The 16,635-nt window shown below is 32.2% G+C and overlaps 1 protein-coding gene across 1 annotated transcript in view; it reads left to right on the top strand.

The window, feature by feature from the left end:
• The window catches only part of MMP16 (matrix metallopeptidase 16), a 342,254-nt gene that overhangs the window by 181,582 nt on the left and 144,037 nt on the right, over positions 1 to 16,635 (top strand). The window contains exon 4 of the mRNA XM_060035200.1: positions 4,075 to 4,379. Within this exon, the coding sequence (XP_059891183.1) occupies positions 4,075 to 4,379 (305 nt within the window). The remainder of the gene's footprint in view (positions 1 to 4,074; positions 4,380 to 16,635) is intronic.

Genomic DNA, 16,635 nt, shown 5'->3' with positions numbered 1-16,635 from the left:
GATGGAAATTCAGTGCTAGGCATGCATGGCTCCTTTTGTCATTGAAATCCCATTTATCATCTACTTATCTCACCTCCTCACCCCTCATTTATAACCATCTATAATTGTATTTTTTATTGTTTATTTCTTACCACTAAAATATATAAGTTCTACAAGATCAGAGTCTTATTCACAGTTTTATGTCTATCACCTAGAGCAGTACCTATTATGTAGTACATTCTTTCAAATGCTTGTCATAAAAATACTTGCCCACTAATGATGGGCTTCTGCGATCCGATAAGGTGGAAAGAAAATAAAAGACTATAAGGAAAATTAATTTAGACAAAATTCAAATTTACAACATTAATCTGCATGCATCGGCCATCAAATAGGTAATATAGAAAAGAAAGCATAAACAAAGTAAAAAGACAACCCTCAGAATGGGAGAAAATATTTGCAAATGAAGCAACTAACAAGGGATTAATCTCCAAAATATACAAACAGCTCATGCAGTTCAATATCAAAAAAACAAAAAACCCAATCAAAAACTGAGTGGAAGATCTAAATAGACATTTTGCCAAAGATATATAGATGGCCAAAAAGCACATGAAAAGACGCTCAGCATCACTAATTATTAGAGAAATGCAAATCAAAATGACAATGAGTCATCACTTCACACCAGTCAGACTGGCCATCATCAAAAAATCTACAAACAATAAATGCTGGAGAAAAGGGAACCCTCTTACACTGTTGGTGGGAATGTAAATCGGTACAGCCACTATGGAGAACAGTATGGAAGTTCCTTAAAAAACTAAAAATAGAGCTACCATATTATCCAGCAACCCCACTCCTAGGCATATATGCGGAAAAACCATACTTTGAAAAGTTACATGCAACCCAGTGTTCTTTGCAGCACTATTTACGATAGCCAGGACATGGAAACAACCTAAATGTCCATCAACAGAGGAATGGATAAAGAATATGTGGTACATATATATACAACAGATTATTACTCAGCCTTAAAAAATAATGAAATAATGCTATTTACAACAACATGGATGGACCTAGAGATTGTCATACTGAGTGAAGTAAGTCAGACAGAGAAAGACAAATATATGATATTGCTTATATGTGAAATCTAGAAAAAAAGGGTACAAATGAACTTATTTACAAAACAGAAGTAGAGTCGCAGATGTAGAAAACATACTTATGGTTACCAAGGTATAAGTGGGGGGGAGGGATAAACTGGGAGATCAGGATTAACATATACACACTACTGTATATAAAATAGATAACTTATAAGAACCTACTGTATAGCACAGGGAACTCTACTGAACACTCTGTAATGGCCTATGTGAAAAAAGAATCTTAAAAAAGAGTGGATATATGTATATGTATAACAGATTCAAGTTGCTGTACACCTGAAACTAGCACAACATTGTAATACAACTATACCGTAATAAAAATAAATTAAAAAATAAAAATACATATGAAAAAATTTAAAAAAAAATAATTCTTTAGCAAACAGACCTATGGTTTCCAAGAGGAAGGGGGAGTGGAGGAGGGATGGATTGGGAGTTTGGGATTAGCAAACACAGACTATTATATATATATATATATATATATATATATATATATATATATATATATATATATATATATAACTGAACTGCCTTGCTGTACACCAGAAACCAACACAAAATTGTAAATCACTATACTTCAATAAAGTAATTTTTTTTTTACAAAAGAAAACAAAACCAGTAATTTAGAGATTAACAAGCTAAACAAAGTTGTTGATGCCCCAATATAGTTTACTCTTTTTCAAAAGAGAGTTCAAAGCATCACACTAAATGGGATACAAAGTTAAAACAAACAAACAAAACACTAAAACAACAAAAGATTTCATAACTTTCTCCCTGAGCAGGCATGAATTCTTTTGCTCTATCCATCCTTTGTCTCAGGTAAAAAATAATAATAATAATGGTGTCTTCCTTGACACTTCCTTTTCCCTCAGAGCTCGTGTCCAGCCATCAGTACATCTTGGCAAGTGTACCTTTAAAATATATCCAAAATCCAACTATTTCTCAATATCTCCACTGGTACTCCCCTGGCCCAAAGCAGTATCATTTCTCACCTGAAAATTTGCAAGAGTTCTCAGTGGGTGTCCCTACTCCTGCTCCACTTCAATATATTTTCCACATAAAGCTCGATCATTTCTTTAAAGCATAAGTCAAATGTCACTTTTCTGCTCATGACGCTCCAGTTTTTTCCTCTCAGTTGGAGCAAAAGCCAAACTCCTTACAGTGGTCAACAAACCCCTATCTCATTTGATTCTCTGTTGCTTTTCTGACCTCATATCTTGGCACTTGCCCTCTGTCTCTGCTCAAACTATACCAGCCACCTTGCCATTCTTCGAACTTGCCGAGCATGTCTCCACATCAGGGCCTTTCACTTGCCATTTCTTCTTCCTGGAATACTCCCTGCCCCAACTCCATTTCACTTGGTTCACTTCATCATTTTCTTTATGTATAGTAAATGATACTTATCATCAAATAGTCATTGTAAGTCTGGTCTATGATACATATTAGAAATAGTGAAAACCTTGTTTCAGATGTGTGGCCTAGCTTAGAATTTAATATAACTGATTCTTGAGTGAGAATGTTTGGGATGAAAAACTAGCTCTGCCCTTCTAAATTTTCTTTAAATTCCTCTAAATCTCAACTTCTTGCTTTGTAAGATAGGTATACATGTCCATCTCACTGGGTTACTCAGGGGATATATAAGATACTGTGAAATGCTTGCCTGGCTCATAGTAATTAATTAATTCCATTATTATTATGTCAGTATGATTCCTGCCTAATGTTTGTAATTATCCTGACATAGTTACAATTGTGTGAAAAATATAATCTGCATACTATATTTGCACCAGAAGTTATATCTTAAATATTTTTACATACAGCTAAATAGCTTTAAAACAACAAAATCAAATTTTGCTCTTTCAAATTTCAAATCCTGTGTATATTATGGCATGCAATAGAGACACCATGATTTGCATATCATCTAGCCTCCAATTCTCTTTCATTATTGCGCTGCAATAATAAAAATGCATTGCAATAATAAAATAATAATATTCACCTGAATATTATACCCTCCTATGCATTAAGACAGCCCCTTAGTGAAATTCATGGATTCACGGGTGTAAGATTATTGGTTGAAGTGGTCTGAAACTTAGTTATAACTCTTATGAAATTTACTCATTACTTTTCACAAAGATGGTATGAACTTATACTACCACAATATAAAATACTTACATATATATAAATTTGTTTCATTTATGTTCTATTTAGAAAAAATAGAAAAATAAATGATAAAAGAAATATCTGATCAGTGCTAGAGAAAAATACTTATATCTTTTTCCATTTGTTATTAACCTCAAGACAAATAAGCTAATAATGTCCAAGTTACTTCTTTAAATTCATATAACTGTTAAATATTTGTATTAAAAAGCTATTCACTCTCATTCCTTTATTTTGACTAGAAATAAGTATATAAGAAAACAATTGAATATTAGGAACTGTAATTAAATGACATTTTCTTTAAAAACTGAGAAATAATTTTGTATCCACTGATTTGTTGTTCATGGATAAGAGCATAAAGACATTGTTTGAAAGCAGCGTGTGTGCACAAAATACTGTGCCCCTAAAAGTAATTATTACCAGACAGAAATTGAATTTTTTATTTCAGCTTGAAACTGCTGCACCTGTTTGATCATTTGGCAAAGCTGCTTTTCTATTGTTGTTTAGGAGATAAAGTGACTGATTGATCTAATTACCCTAGTGTTAACCATTCTGCAGAGAAGATCTTCTCATTTATAGCCTTGGTAGATGAGTACTATATTGCTGAGAATTAAATGACCCAGCACAGGGAAATCTAGCTATAGAGACAGAAGGAATTAATTTCTTTCCTACTTAATATGAGACGTTTTTCTAATTTTTTACTCAACTGAATAGAGGAAAATATGTAATAAACCAATCTATAATAAGTCAGATTATATATAATAAAGCCATACTGATTACCCTTTTTTCTAAATTTCAGTATAAAGAACGTAACTCCAAAAGTAGGAGACCCTGAAACCCGTAAAGCTATTCGTCGTGCCTTTGACGTGTGGCAGAATGTAACTCCTCTGACGTTTGAAGAAGTTCCCTACAGTGAATTAGAAAATGGCAAACGTGATGTGGATATAACCATCATTTTTGCATCTGGCTTTCATGGAGACAGTTCTCCCTTTGATGGAGAGGGAGGGTTTTTGGCGCATGCCTATTTCCCTGGACCAGGAATTGGGGGAGATACTCATTTCGACTCAGATGAGCCATGGACACTAGGAAATCCTAATCATGATGGTAAGTGCATAGTTTTTTTCATTATAATTACTTTTATTTTTGGATGCCCAAGTGATTTACTAATTTAAAAACTTAAACTAAACAAATAATTTGTTTTTAAAATTACCGAAAAATACATGAGGCTTTTTATAACATTTTAGAACAAGAATTTGTACGAGTCATTAGACAATAATAGTTTTTCATGTGGCTTTTGATTAAAGATTAGAACTTTACAGTGTATTCTATAAATGCTTTAAAGTGAATTTTGTTTTCTATAAAGAGTCATTTAAAAGTTTCTGTAGTATTCAAGTCATGGGACACACATTAAGTAAATTATGCTATTTTTTTACACTTAATTCCAGTGTTTCCACTTGAAACTTAACCCTGATTGACATTGGTGGTGTAGCTTCTACCATATCTTTTCTGTTTATTTTTTTCCATTATAACCTTTCTAATCTGTAAGTTTTCTCCTTCTCTTTTGTCTCATAATTTCCTTGGTCTCCCAATCTGACATATTCTTGTATGATATCTTTATAGAAACCAGATTCTTGCAAATCTATTCCAACATATCTATCAGTTTTCTAATCCTTATAGTTATTCTAATATGCAAAAATAATGTAAAAATTAAAAACTCAACAGCTAAAAGTATCGTTACTTGATATAAGAAGCATGTGTTTCTTCCTAGGGAACAATTTTGTGTTTAAAAAATATTCATAGAATTATAGGATTCTAGAGTTATAAGATTCTTAAGTCACCATCTCTCATAATTCTTGTAGTCAATACTTAAATATTTTACTTTTTCACCACAGTAGAATGTTGAAAATACAAGTGTGCATTGTTTAATAACAACTAATCAGCTAATAAAACTCTTAATTCCTCCTTGATGAGTTAAGCCCAGCCGTCAAATTAAGCTTTGTTAGTTCCTTAGAAGGTTTAGTTAGCTGGATTAATGTAATAGTCTTGCATGTTTAGAACATGTAGGGTTCAAACACATTATGGATAGAATGAATTAGTTGAGTTAAACTTGAAATAACATTAATTTTCAAAGAGAAAAATATAATAAATAACTGTTCATGTTTTCCAAAAGGAAATAAAATATCTAGTATTGAACAAAATGATTTTTGTATTGTTATTAATAGGTGTATTTGCTATAATATAAAATTATGATTTCATTTTTAAGAACTGGTTTGGAGACTAATGGCAGCTATGTTGGGAGGATTCACTATACTGGAATGAAAGTCAGATACTTTGGAGTCAAACAGACGTACATTCCTGGCTAAATGTTCAGTAGCTCAATAACCTGCTAACATACTGTATACTTGATTTCATTCTTTACCTTGTATTGCAGGGCTGGGGACATTGTAAGGAGAAGTGCTTTCTATTTAGGCATGTTTAACTTACTGTATAGCTGAGAATCTAATAATAAAATATCTGCAACATGATAGTTGGCCCATACTTGTTTGATACATAATTCATTTAAAATTAAATGTGTTTATTTTTATCAATATCACACAGGAATTCAAATGAAGTAGTTCAGACTTCTTCAAGTCAATTGCTAAAAATGTTTTAAATAATGGAAAAATATTTGCATTCTAACTAATTGAGAAAAGTAGCACATATAATGGTAGAATTTTGCTGACATAGGCATAACTACATTTGCTTCCAAGGGAAAGATTTTCTTCTAAACTTCTGAACAGAGAAAATTGTATTTTATTCCAATAATGAGTCTAACTGTTAAAGATACTGTAAATGTGTAGCTTTGAAGTTGTGTTAATTTGGCTTTGTGGACTCATAAATTTAAAATTGTTTTAAAATTCTATATGAAGGAGATGGTGCCTATTAAATGGCCTATATTTTCTCTTAAAATGTGGAAATCATCAAGAAAGCTGCATGAATCCTTTAAATGTATTCTCTATTAGCTGTACTTTTTTAGGCATTAACTAATACTTTTAAAAAATAAGTTTTAAAAATATCTATAGGGGCATTTGAAGTGACATAGGAAATGAGAATTTTTCCACTGATTTGAGTATTATAGGTATTATTAATGTTTATTTGTTTTTTTGTGTGATTTAAGAAGTCTTTCAAGGAATATATATGTGGGAAAGAATTCAGAAATGGGACATAGGAGCTAAATGTGTACAATCAAGTCGATGGACTTTTAACTCAGACTGTGTATTAATACATTTGATTGCCTTTTAAATTATACTGTAGAAGTATAATAACTTTTTACATATACATATATTAAAAACCTAAACAAAAAATTATTTAATATTTAGTGTTTCATTTGGATGAAAATATTTCTTTACTGGTCCAATAAGAATATTTTTCCTTTTCAGTGAGCATAAAGAAAATGATTCTGCAAAACAACAGTGTTCAGAATTGTAGGAGATTAAAGGAAAAGTTAACTGTTCAAGATGTAATACCATAAAGATTTACTGCTTAATTGAAATTCAGACTTTTAACTAGCAACAGGGCAGCTATGGTAATGTCATATGAAGTACTGATTGTTTATCAAAGGAAAACCCTCTAGCTTTGTTGTGGTACTGTTGAATGTGTGGAGAATTAATGTATTTGTACATCCTAGATCCTTTCTGTAAGGCTGTCTTTTTGTATCACAAATATACAGGCACAATTCTGACATCTTTACTGATAAAACTTTTTGTTTCTTTAATCTAGTCCTCCAATGTCCCCTGGCTTACTTCCCTGAAAATTTTTCTTTCTGTCCTACTCAGAGCTCTTAAGCATCTAGAAAACAGAGAAGCTTGAAAGTTTAGCAAAAATGCAAATGACAGAGCCTCTTGATAAGTACCCAGCTCATTTTCCACATCATATTGCTCAGTTAATGAAGGCAATTTGAATTCTGTCTACCTCAAAAGAGATAAAACAGTGTCTTAGTCTGCCAGTAATCCTTAATTCATTGTTGTCCACTTTCCTATCAATTTGCTTATAGTCATGATACCTTTTGAAAGCTTAAGCTAATGCTCATTAAGGAAATTACACAATACTTACATTAAAATAAATAAGTACACCACACACACACACACACACACACACACACACCCTTAGTAAATAGAATGCCTTTTTTTGCTCCAAGATGTTTTTTTTTTTCTTTAAGGAGTGGATAAGAAAAACATCTGCATAGTAATTCTAAACAGAAAATGTTACTGTGATATGGTTTTTAAAAAGTATACATTGCCCGAATGTGTGTTAGGAAATTTAAATCTAGCAAAATGTTAAGATTCATTTTGAACATCATTATCATATTGTTTCCTTGGCTACTGTATAAAGTTTAAATGGTAATGTCAATGTAAACACGAACTTACCACAAAGATTCTTTCTAATTAGACAAGTAATCTACCACAGTCAGAGGATTACAAATTGATAATCTCCAAACATAAAGGTTATCTATTAAAATAATATATAAAACTATGACAAGAGAAATATCCAGATGCATATCTTATTTTACTATGTAGTTCTATTAACTATTCTATTAACAAAAAGAATGCATTGCCTTGGCTCTGTTTATTGGTGTAAAGGTCACTGTCTAAAGTCAGAAGGTGATCATGAGGTGCTCAGAGCTGTTGTGGCAGTCTATCCACAAACTAAGGAGAGAGCGATGATGATGAAAATTTCATGAGACATCAAAATCCTTAAATCTATTGCATCATTATGACAGTTAATTTTATGTGTCAAGTTGATTGGTCTAAGGGATGCCCAGATAGCTGCTAAAATATCATTTCTGAATTTGCCTGTGGGGTGTTTCTGGGAGAGATTAGCATTTGATTTGGTAGACTGAGTAAAGAAGATCTTCCTTCACCCATGTGGGCAGGCATGATCCGATCCATTGAGGGCCAGTATAGAACAAAAGAGAATGGGTGAATTCTGTCTCCCTTCTTGATGTGGCACCTGCATCTTTCCCTGACTTTGTACTTCAGAACTCCTGGTTCTTGGGCCTTTGGACTCAAACTGAATTGTACCATCAGGTTTCCTGGTTCTTCAATTTGCTGACAACAGATAGCGGGACTTCTTAGCCTCCATAACCTCATGAGCCAATTCCTATAATATATCTACTCTAATATAGCCATATATATCCTACTGATTGTATTTCTCTGGAGAATACAAACTAATATAATCATTAAATATGAAACGGTCAAATTCTACATCTAAGCCCACAAATTCTTTGAATAGACCAAGTTTAAGTTAAATATCTTCATGATATAATGTTTGAGTCAATGGACATGATTTATACAAACCAGGGAGAGTTAACTTTCTGTAAGAGAGATTTTGTCATTGGTGTGCAAATACAAGTTTACCAAGAGGCACACCTAGGCCTTAACAAGCTGTCTGTCACCTCCCCAATTTTTATGCTCATTTTGCAGCTGTATCTGCTATATAATATTTTTCAGATGCCTGCAGGTTTTGGACTTTGATCTTTGAGAACAGGAAGGGTTAGTTGCCGAACAGATATTACCAAGAGTCCTAGAAGTGCTGCAGTCTGTGGGAATATTATCTGTATCAATCTGTCTTGCGCTTTTTAAAAATACGGGAAGGACTTGATATGACGGGAGAGTCAAGGACTTTTACTCATCCTTAAAACCAGAGTATTTATTGAGATTTTAAACTGTAAAACTATTAGCTGTCTGCCACACAGTTATTACCTTACGATGCTTTACCAAAACTTTCTATAGTAATTTGGATTTGAAAACTATGATAGAGATTTTTTGATTGTTTTTAAAAACCTTCCTTCCCTCCTTCCTGGAATAAACTTCATTTCACTGAGTTTATTTCATTTCACTAGACGAGTGACCTAAAGTTTGATAGTCTTTACTTTTTCAAAACCTCTCAATTATGTTGTTTCATATGATTACTATGCAGGTTCTTCTTGGTTCTTTATTTTTAGATCTTTGTGTCCAATTAGAGAATAGAAGATGAATTGATGTCATCACACTCAAAATATTGTTTCATTATATCAGTTTTATTAAAGTATATAGATGGATCATGTACATTAAAATACATGTAACATAGAGCAGAAACAGATAGAGCCAGACATTTCAATGGCTTAACACAATAGAATTTTATTTCTTGCTCATGTGGTGGGGCAGAGGGACTGTCCACTCAATCAGCCAGAGACCCAGAATAATGGAGGCTCAGCCATCATCAAGACATGATTTTCAGAGTTTCCTAAGGCATAAACATCCAGACAGCAGATGAGCAAACCAAGATAGTTTTGCTCATTTGCTTATGTGCCAGACCTGCAAGCAGTAAATATTATTTTCCCCCAAGTTCTACTAACTAGAATTCAATCCTATGGCCACATCTAATCATAAAGAAAGCTAGAGAAGGCTTATTTTTTTTTATTGCAGTATAGTTGATTTATAATGTTGTGTTAGTTTCAGGTGTGCAACAAAGTGAATCAGTTATACGTATACATATATTCACTCTTTTTTAGATTCTTTTCATATATAGGCTATTAAAGAGTATTAAGTATAGTTCCCTGTGCTATACCATAAGTCCTTATTAGTTATCTATTTTATATATAATAGTGTGTATATGTCGGTCCCAATCTCCCAATTTATCCCTCCCCCCCACTTGCCCCCTGGTGACCATAAGTTTGTTTTCTACATCTGTAACTCTATTTGTTTCATAGATAAGTTTATTTGTACCTTTGTTTTAGATTCCACATATAAGTGATACCATATGATATTTGTCTTTGTCTGACTTACTTCATTCAGTATGACAATCTCTAGGTCCATCCATTTTGCTGCAAATGGCATTATTTCATTCTCTTTTTTTTTTTGACTAATATTCCATTGTATATATGTACCACATCTTTTAAAATATTTATTTATTTTATTGGAGTTTAGTTACTTTACACAGTTGTGTTAGTTTCTGCTGTACAGCAAACTGAATCAACTATATATATATATATATATATATATATATATATATATATATTCCCTCTTTTTTGGATTTTCTTCCCTTTTAGGTCACCACAGAGCACCGAGTAGAGTTCCCTGTGTTATAGAGTAGGTTCTCATTAGTCATCTGTTTTATGCAGAGTAGTGTATATATGTCAATCCCAATCTCCCAGTTCATCCCACCCCCTCTTCCCTTGGCATCCATACATTTGTTCTCTACGTCCACATTTGTATTTCTGTTTTGCAAATAAGTTCATCTATACTATTTTTCTAGATTCCACAAATATATGTTAATATACGATATTTATTTTTCTCTTTCTGACTTCACTCTCTATGACAGTCTCTAGGTCCATCCACATCTCTGCAAATGACACAATTTTGTCCCTTTTTATGGCTAAGTAATACTCCATTGTATATATGTACCACATCTTCTTTATCCATTCCTCTGTTGATGGACATTTAGGTTGCTTCCATGACCTGGTTATTGTAAATAGTGCTGCAATAAACATTGCAGTGCATGTATCTTTTTGAATTATGGTTTTCTCCAGATATATGCCCAGGTTTGATGAGCAACTAGTCAGTGTCTGCCACACCAATAAGTTGTGAGGTAAAAACAATGCTAGATTGATATTAAATATACTACTCTGCATCTGTGGGTAAACTGCTTAACCATAATTTCCCTTAATGCAGATTTTAACCTATTAATCATTATTTAGCTTCTGTCATTCCTCTTCTTATATAGTATGTGTAGGAATTATCTTTCTAATCCATCTTCTTATAGAGTATCTATCCTTAAATCTAGGTAGACAACCAAGTCTACCAATGAAGTACAATTTTCAAATTTAACCATTAGTTAGTTTATCAAAATAATGTCTTTAAGTTTTTGAAAAAAATCCAGTTGGTTGGAGTTAATAATTTGATAGTATTTTATTGACTAAATTATCAAGACCATTAATGAATTTCTACCTTACTTTTGTGTAATTGTTTTTTGCAGTATTACAACCATACCATTACAAAACCTGGCATTCTACCATTTTAGTAATTTCCTTATATTTTAAACACAACAAAACTATCAACTAACTGTTCCCACATTTAATTTATAACTCACTTCTTCATTTTTAATCAAATATTGCCACGACTTACCTCTTACACAGTCTGTTGATTAGGTATCAAAGCAGTAACAGAAATAGCCCATGTTGCAATTAACAGTGGAAATTATACTTTGCCGTTGACTGGATGCATCAGAGAACAAGAGAATGGGTCTACAAGAGACCAAGACAGGAATGTTCTACCTCTGTTAGGCACGGCTATGCTAAATGCATTTGCCCTGAACAATGGAAACTGACCTAAGACTATAGAATATCAGCCATTCTCCAGGTTTCAATTGAAATGGTTATTTGGCCAATATGAAGAAAGGTAGGGAAATTAAGAATAATTTAAAAACTCTCTCTGCTGGTTATTGTCAGTCTCATTCAAAGTTGCATAAAGAAGAAAACAGTGAAAAATAAATACTAATAGAAGCCAAATTTAATTGAAATTATTTAAAATTCAGCTTATATATTTAACTCATTTATTCCTCACACAAATTAATAAGGAAGATAGTGTAATTATTTCCACTTTGCAAGGAAATCAAGGCACAGAAAGTTTGGTAACTTGCTTAAGTTTACCTAGTTAGTAACAAAAAATGATACCATTAAAAAGATACTGAAAAAACTACCGGAAGACTCAGGAGAAAAGCCGATTGCTGAAAATACTTTATCGAGTGAACCAGAAAATCAATATTGGAAATAACTCAAAATACCCATAAAGGCTCTCTATGGAACAGGAAAATAAAACCTATTATTGCTTTAAAAACTGAATCTGTCATGTGGAAGAAAATCTTGGTAAGCATTTTCAGAAAAACATAATAAGATAAAATGATGTGAAATTAAGGATAGATATTAGAATACTTATAGATAACTCCAGTATAAGAAGTAAGATTCTTCCAAAAGAAGGAAGAGTAAAAAATTAAGTAAAATAAGTAAGCAAATGCCTATTAGAAAAGTCTTCTAAAGTATGACAGTAGTATGCAATTCAAAAGGAGTCATTGCATTCATTGCAAAATTACCAAATCAGATCCATAAATAAATACATCCTACAAGTAAAAACAAGATCCCATTAACCAAAAGGCAGAAAAAAAAAATATAGGTTCTTCTCAGAGGCCAAAATACAAGGCTAATCATTTTGTGTGTTCTTTTTTTGTTTTTTTGCGGTACGTGGGCCTCTCACTGTTGTGGCCTCTCCCGTTGTGAAGCGCAGGCTCCGGACACTCAGGCTCAGCGGCCATGGCTCACGGGCCCAGCCGCTCCGCGACATGTGAGATCTTCCCAGACCGGGGCACGAACCCGTGTCCCCTGCATCAGCAGGCGGACTCTCAACCACTGCACCACCAGGGAATCCCCATTTTGTGTGTTTTTTAACCTTTGCTATTCTAATTGCTAAAAATGATGGAAGAAATTATACATAATATTCTTTTATATTCTAATAGCTTCCTTGTTCTTTTTAATATTAAACTTCATCTGTGGTTTTAAAATATTTCTATATAAATGATCTTTGTTTTAGAAATCATATGTGTTCTGAGTGATACTTCCTTATGATTTGGTAATAATATAAAAGTAGAAGGAAATTGTGGAGTAAATATTCAGCATTTATATAAAATATAACATTAGCATAGAGGTCTACTAATATTACTGTATTTTCATACACTCTCCTTTCAACAAACATTTCATTGATCATTAGGATATAAGTAATATGGTAGAAACCACTACTTCATATAGGAGGAACCCAAGGGAAAGACTAAACATTACATAAAATCCCAATAAAAATATTAATAAACCATAACATTTTAAAAGAAGATATTTTACAATCTAGGATAGAAACATAATACAATTATTTATAATACTGACTGTGAAAAGTATCATAATAGTGGTTTTAAAAGAGCACTCTTGAAATACCTGCTTCTAGAGGAGTAGATATTTCAAAGATTCTTCTTATTACTAAATAACTAATCAATGAAGCATACTTTTAACTGAGTAGATGGCACCACATTCAGCAAATAATATCTTCACAATATCAGGGAAACAATAAACTGAAACTAGAGTTTTGAGTAACCTGCATATGTGAAAAGCAGAGACCAAGGTTTATGTCAGGGACAAAGTGAATCTGAAGATTCTGTATTAAAATACCAGCACTTGGATATAGACAATATGATCCAAGATTCATAATATCACACACCCCCACATACACACTCAGATCCCAGTATAAGTGAATACATGTTCTCTTTAGCAGAAAGCATACTGGCTTTAGGCTCTCATATTTTTTTCATAGATAGATGTAATGTAAATGTAAAGATCACTAAACATAAAAGGAAATCAAGCATAATGAATGAGAATCAGCTTTAAAAAAGAGATTATTCCCCAGGAATTTAAGTTACTGAAATTATAAATTTAAAAAGGATACAACTTCAGGGTGTGATAGCTCTAAAAAGGAGAGACGGAATCACAGAAATGAACAAGAAACAAGATATTATTTAAAAAGATGAAGAAGAGATGAAAAATAAAACCTAAAAATGTAATAGTAAGAATAAAATATAATAATAATGGGTAGGTTAAAGAGCAGACTAAAATTAGCTATAGATAGTGAATAATAAGATAGATCTAAATAAATCCACAAATCACAGTATGGAGGGTAAAAAGGATGAAGCATACAAAAGATTAAGAGATAAGGAAAATAGAACAAAAGATCTAATATAAATACAATTGAAATCCCAGAAAGAGAGAATTACAAAAAAAAAAAAAAGATAAGAAAAGAAGCAATATCTGAAGGTATACTAATTGATAATTACCTAGATATAAAAGTATAAATCCACAGATGGAATCCCAATTTATTCAAAAGAGTATAAATTCAAAAACACACACACACACTTTAGAGTAAATGCAAGTTACCAAAGACAAAGGAAAGATTTTCAAAACAGATAGATGGAAAGCACACTTCACCTATAACTAGCCAGGAAATTCCCCAGACAATAAGGATCTCAATAACAATGAAATATTTTGAAATGCTCAGAATAAATAACTATCAGTCTAGAATTATCCAACAAAACTATCTTTCAGAAGTTAGAATGAAATAGAAAATTTTAAAAGGATAAAAAATTAGACAAATTGCAATTCAGTTAATAACTCTAAAAGACTTTCTAACACTTGACAAAATAACCCTATAACAAACTTAGATAAAAGAAATAATTTTGATCAAAGAAATTAATAAATATTCCATGTATGAAATAATAGTAATGTGTAATCTGTACAACTAAAAAGAGAAGAAGCTTACTGAAAAATAACTACATGAAAACCAGGGAAGCAGAGATCAATATTGAAATACTCTAAGATTCTCATATAATTTAACAATAAGGTTAAGGAATTAATTTTATATTCCGGTAAACAAGCATAATAAATTGCCAAAAGCAAACAATAAAATAAATAAATAAGTAAATAAGTAAATAAATAAATATAAATTTAAAAAAAAATTAAGCAGTGCATAACTTCCAAAATATGCATAGACACCAAAACAGGAACTACAAACTTGCAAAAAGGAGACCCCAAAGCAGTGTTAAAAAGGAGACCCTAACAAAGTAAGTTAAACAAAATGAGAAGACAGAAAAATATGCAGCAGATGAAGGAGCAAGGTAAAATCCCACCAGACCAAACAAATGAAGAGGAAATAGACAGCCTACCTAAAAAGAAATACACAGTAATGATAGTAAAGATGATCCAAAATCTTGGATATAGAATGGAGAAAATAAAAGAAGCATTTAACAAGGACCTAGAAGAACTAAAGAGCAAACAAACAATGATAAACAACACAATTCTCTGGAAGGAATCAAAAGCAGAATAACTGAGGCAGAAGAACAGATAAGTGACCTGGAAGATAATATAGTGGAAATAAATACCACAGAGCAGAATAAAGAAAAAAGAATGAAAAGAATTGAGGACAGTATCAGAGACCTCTGGGACAACATTAAATGCACCAATATTCAAAGTATAGGGGTCCTAGAAGAAGAACAGAAAAAGAAAGGGTCTGAGAAAATATTTAGATTATAGTCAAAAGCTTCCCTAACATGGGAAAAGAAATAGTCAGTCAAGTCCAGGAAGGGCAGAGAGTCTCATACAGGATAAATCTAAGGAGAAACATGCTAAGACACATTAATCAAACTCTCAAAATTAAAAACAAAGAAAAAATATTAAAAACAGCAAGGGAAAGCAACAAATAACATACAAGGGAATCTGCATAAGGTTAACAGCTGATCTTTCAGCAGAAATGCTGCAAACAGGAAGGGAGTGGCAGGACATAGTTAAAGTGATGAAAGGGAAAAACCTACAACCAAGTTTATTCTACCTAGCAAGGATTTCACTCAGATTCAAAGGAGAAATTAAAACTTTAAAGACAAGCAAAAGTTAAGAGAATTCATCACCACCAAACCAGCTTTAAACAAATGCTAAAGGAACTTCTCTAGGCAGGAAACACAAGAAAAGGAAAAGACCTACAATAACAAACCCAAAACAATTAAGAAAATGATAATAGGGACATACATATTGATAATTACCTTGAATATAAATGGATTAAATGCTCCAACCAAAAGACATAGACTGGCTGAATGGATACAAAAACAACACCCATATATATGGTGTCTACAAGAAACCCATTTCAGATCTAGGGACACATACAGACTGAAAGTGAGGGGATGAAAAAGATATTCCATGCAATTAGAAATGAAAAGAAAACTGGAGTGGCAGTTCTCATATCAGACAAAATAGACTTTAAAATAAAGACTATTCCAAGAGACAAAGAAAGACATTACATAAAGATCAAGGAATCAATCCAAGAAGATATAACAATTAAAAGCATTTATGCAACCAATATAATAGCACTTCAGTACATAAGGCAAATGCTAATAGCCATAAAGAGGGAAATTAACAGAAACACAATAATAGTAAGGGACTTCAACACCCCACTTTCACCAATGGAAAGATCATCCAAAATGAAAATAAATAAGGAAACCCAAGCTTTAAATGACATATTAAACATGATGGACTTAATTGATATCTATAGGACATTCCATGCAAAAAAAAAGAATACACTTTTTTCTCAAGTGCTCATGGAACATTCTCCAGGACAGATCATATCTTGGGTCAAGTATCAAGCCTTGGTAAACTGAAGAAAATTGAAATTGTATCAAGTATCTTTTCCATCCACAGTGTTATAAGACTAAGGATCAATTACAAGAAAAAAACTGTAAAATATACAAACACATGGAGACTAAACAA

Source organism: Delphinus delphis, chromosome 17, assembly GCF_949987515.2.
Source record: "Delphinus delphis chromosome 17, mDelDel1.2, whole genome shotgun sequence".
Lineage (NCBI taxonomy): Eukaryota > Metazoa > Chordata > Mammalia > Artiodactyla > Delphinidae > Delphinus > Delphinus delphis.
Note: the sequence above shows the minus strand (reverse complement) of the source record. Positions and strands in the feature narration are given on the sequence as shown.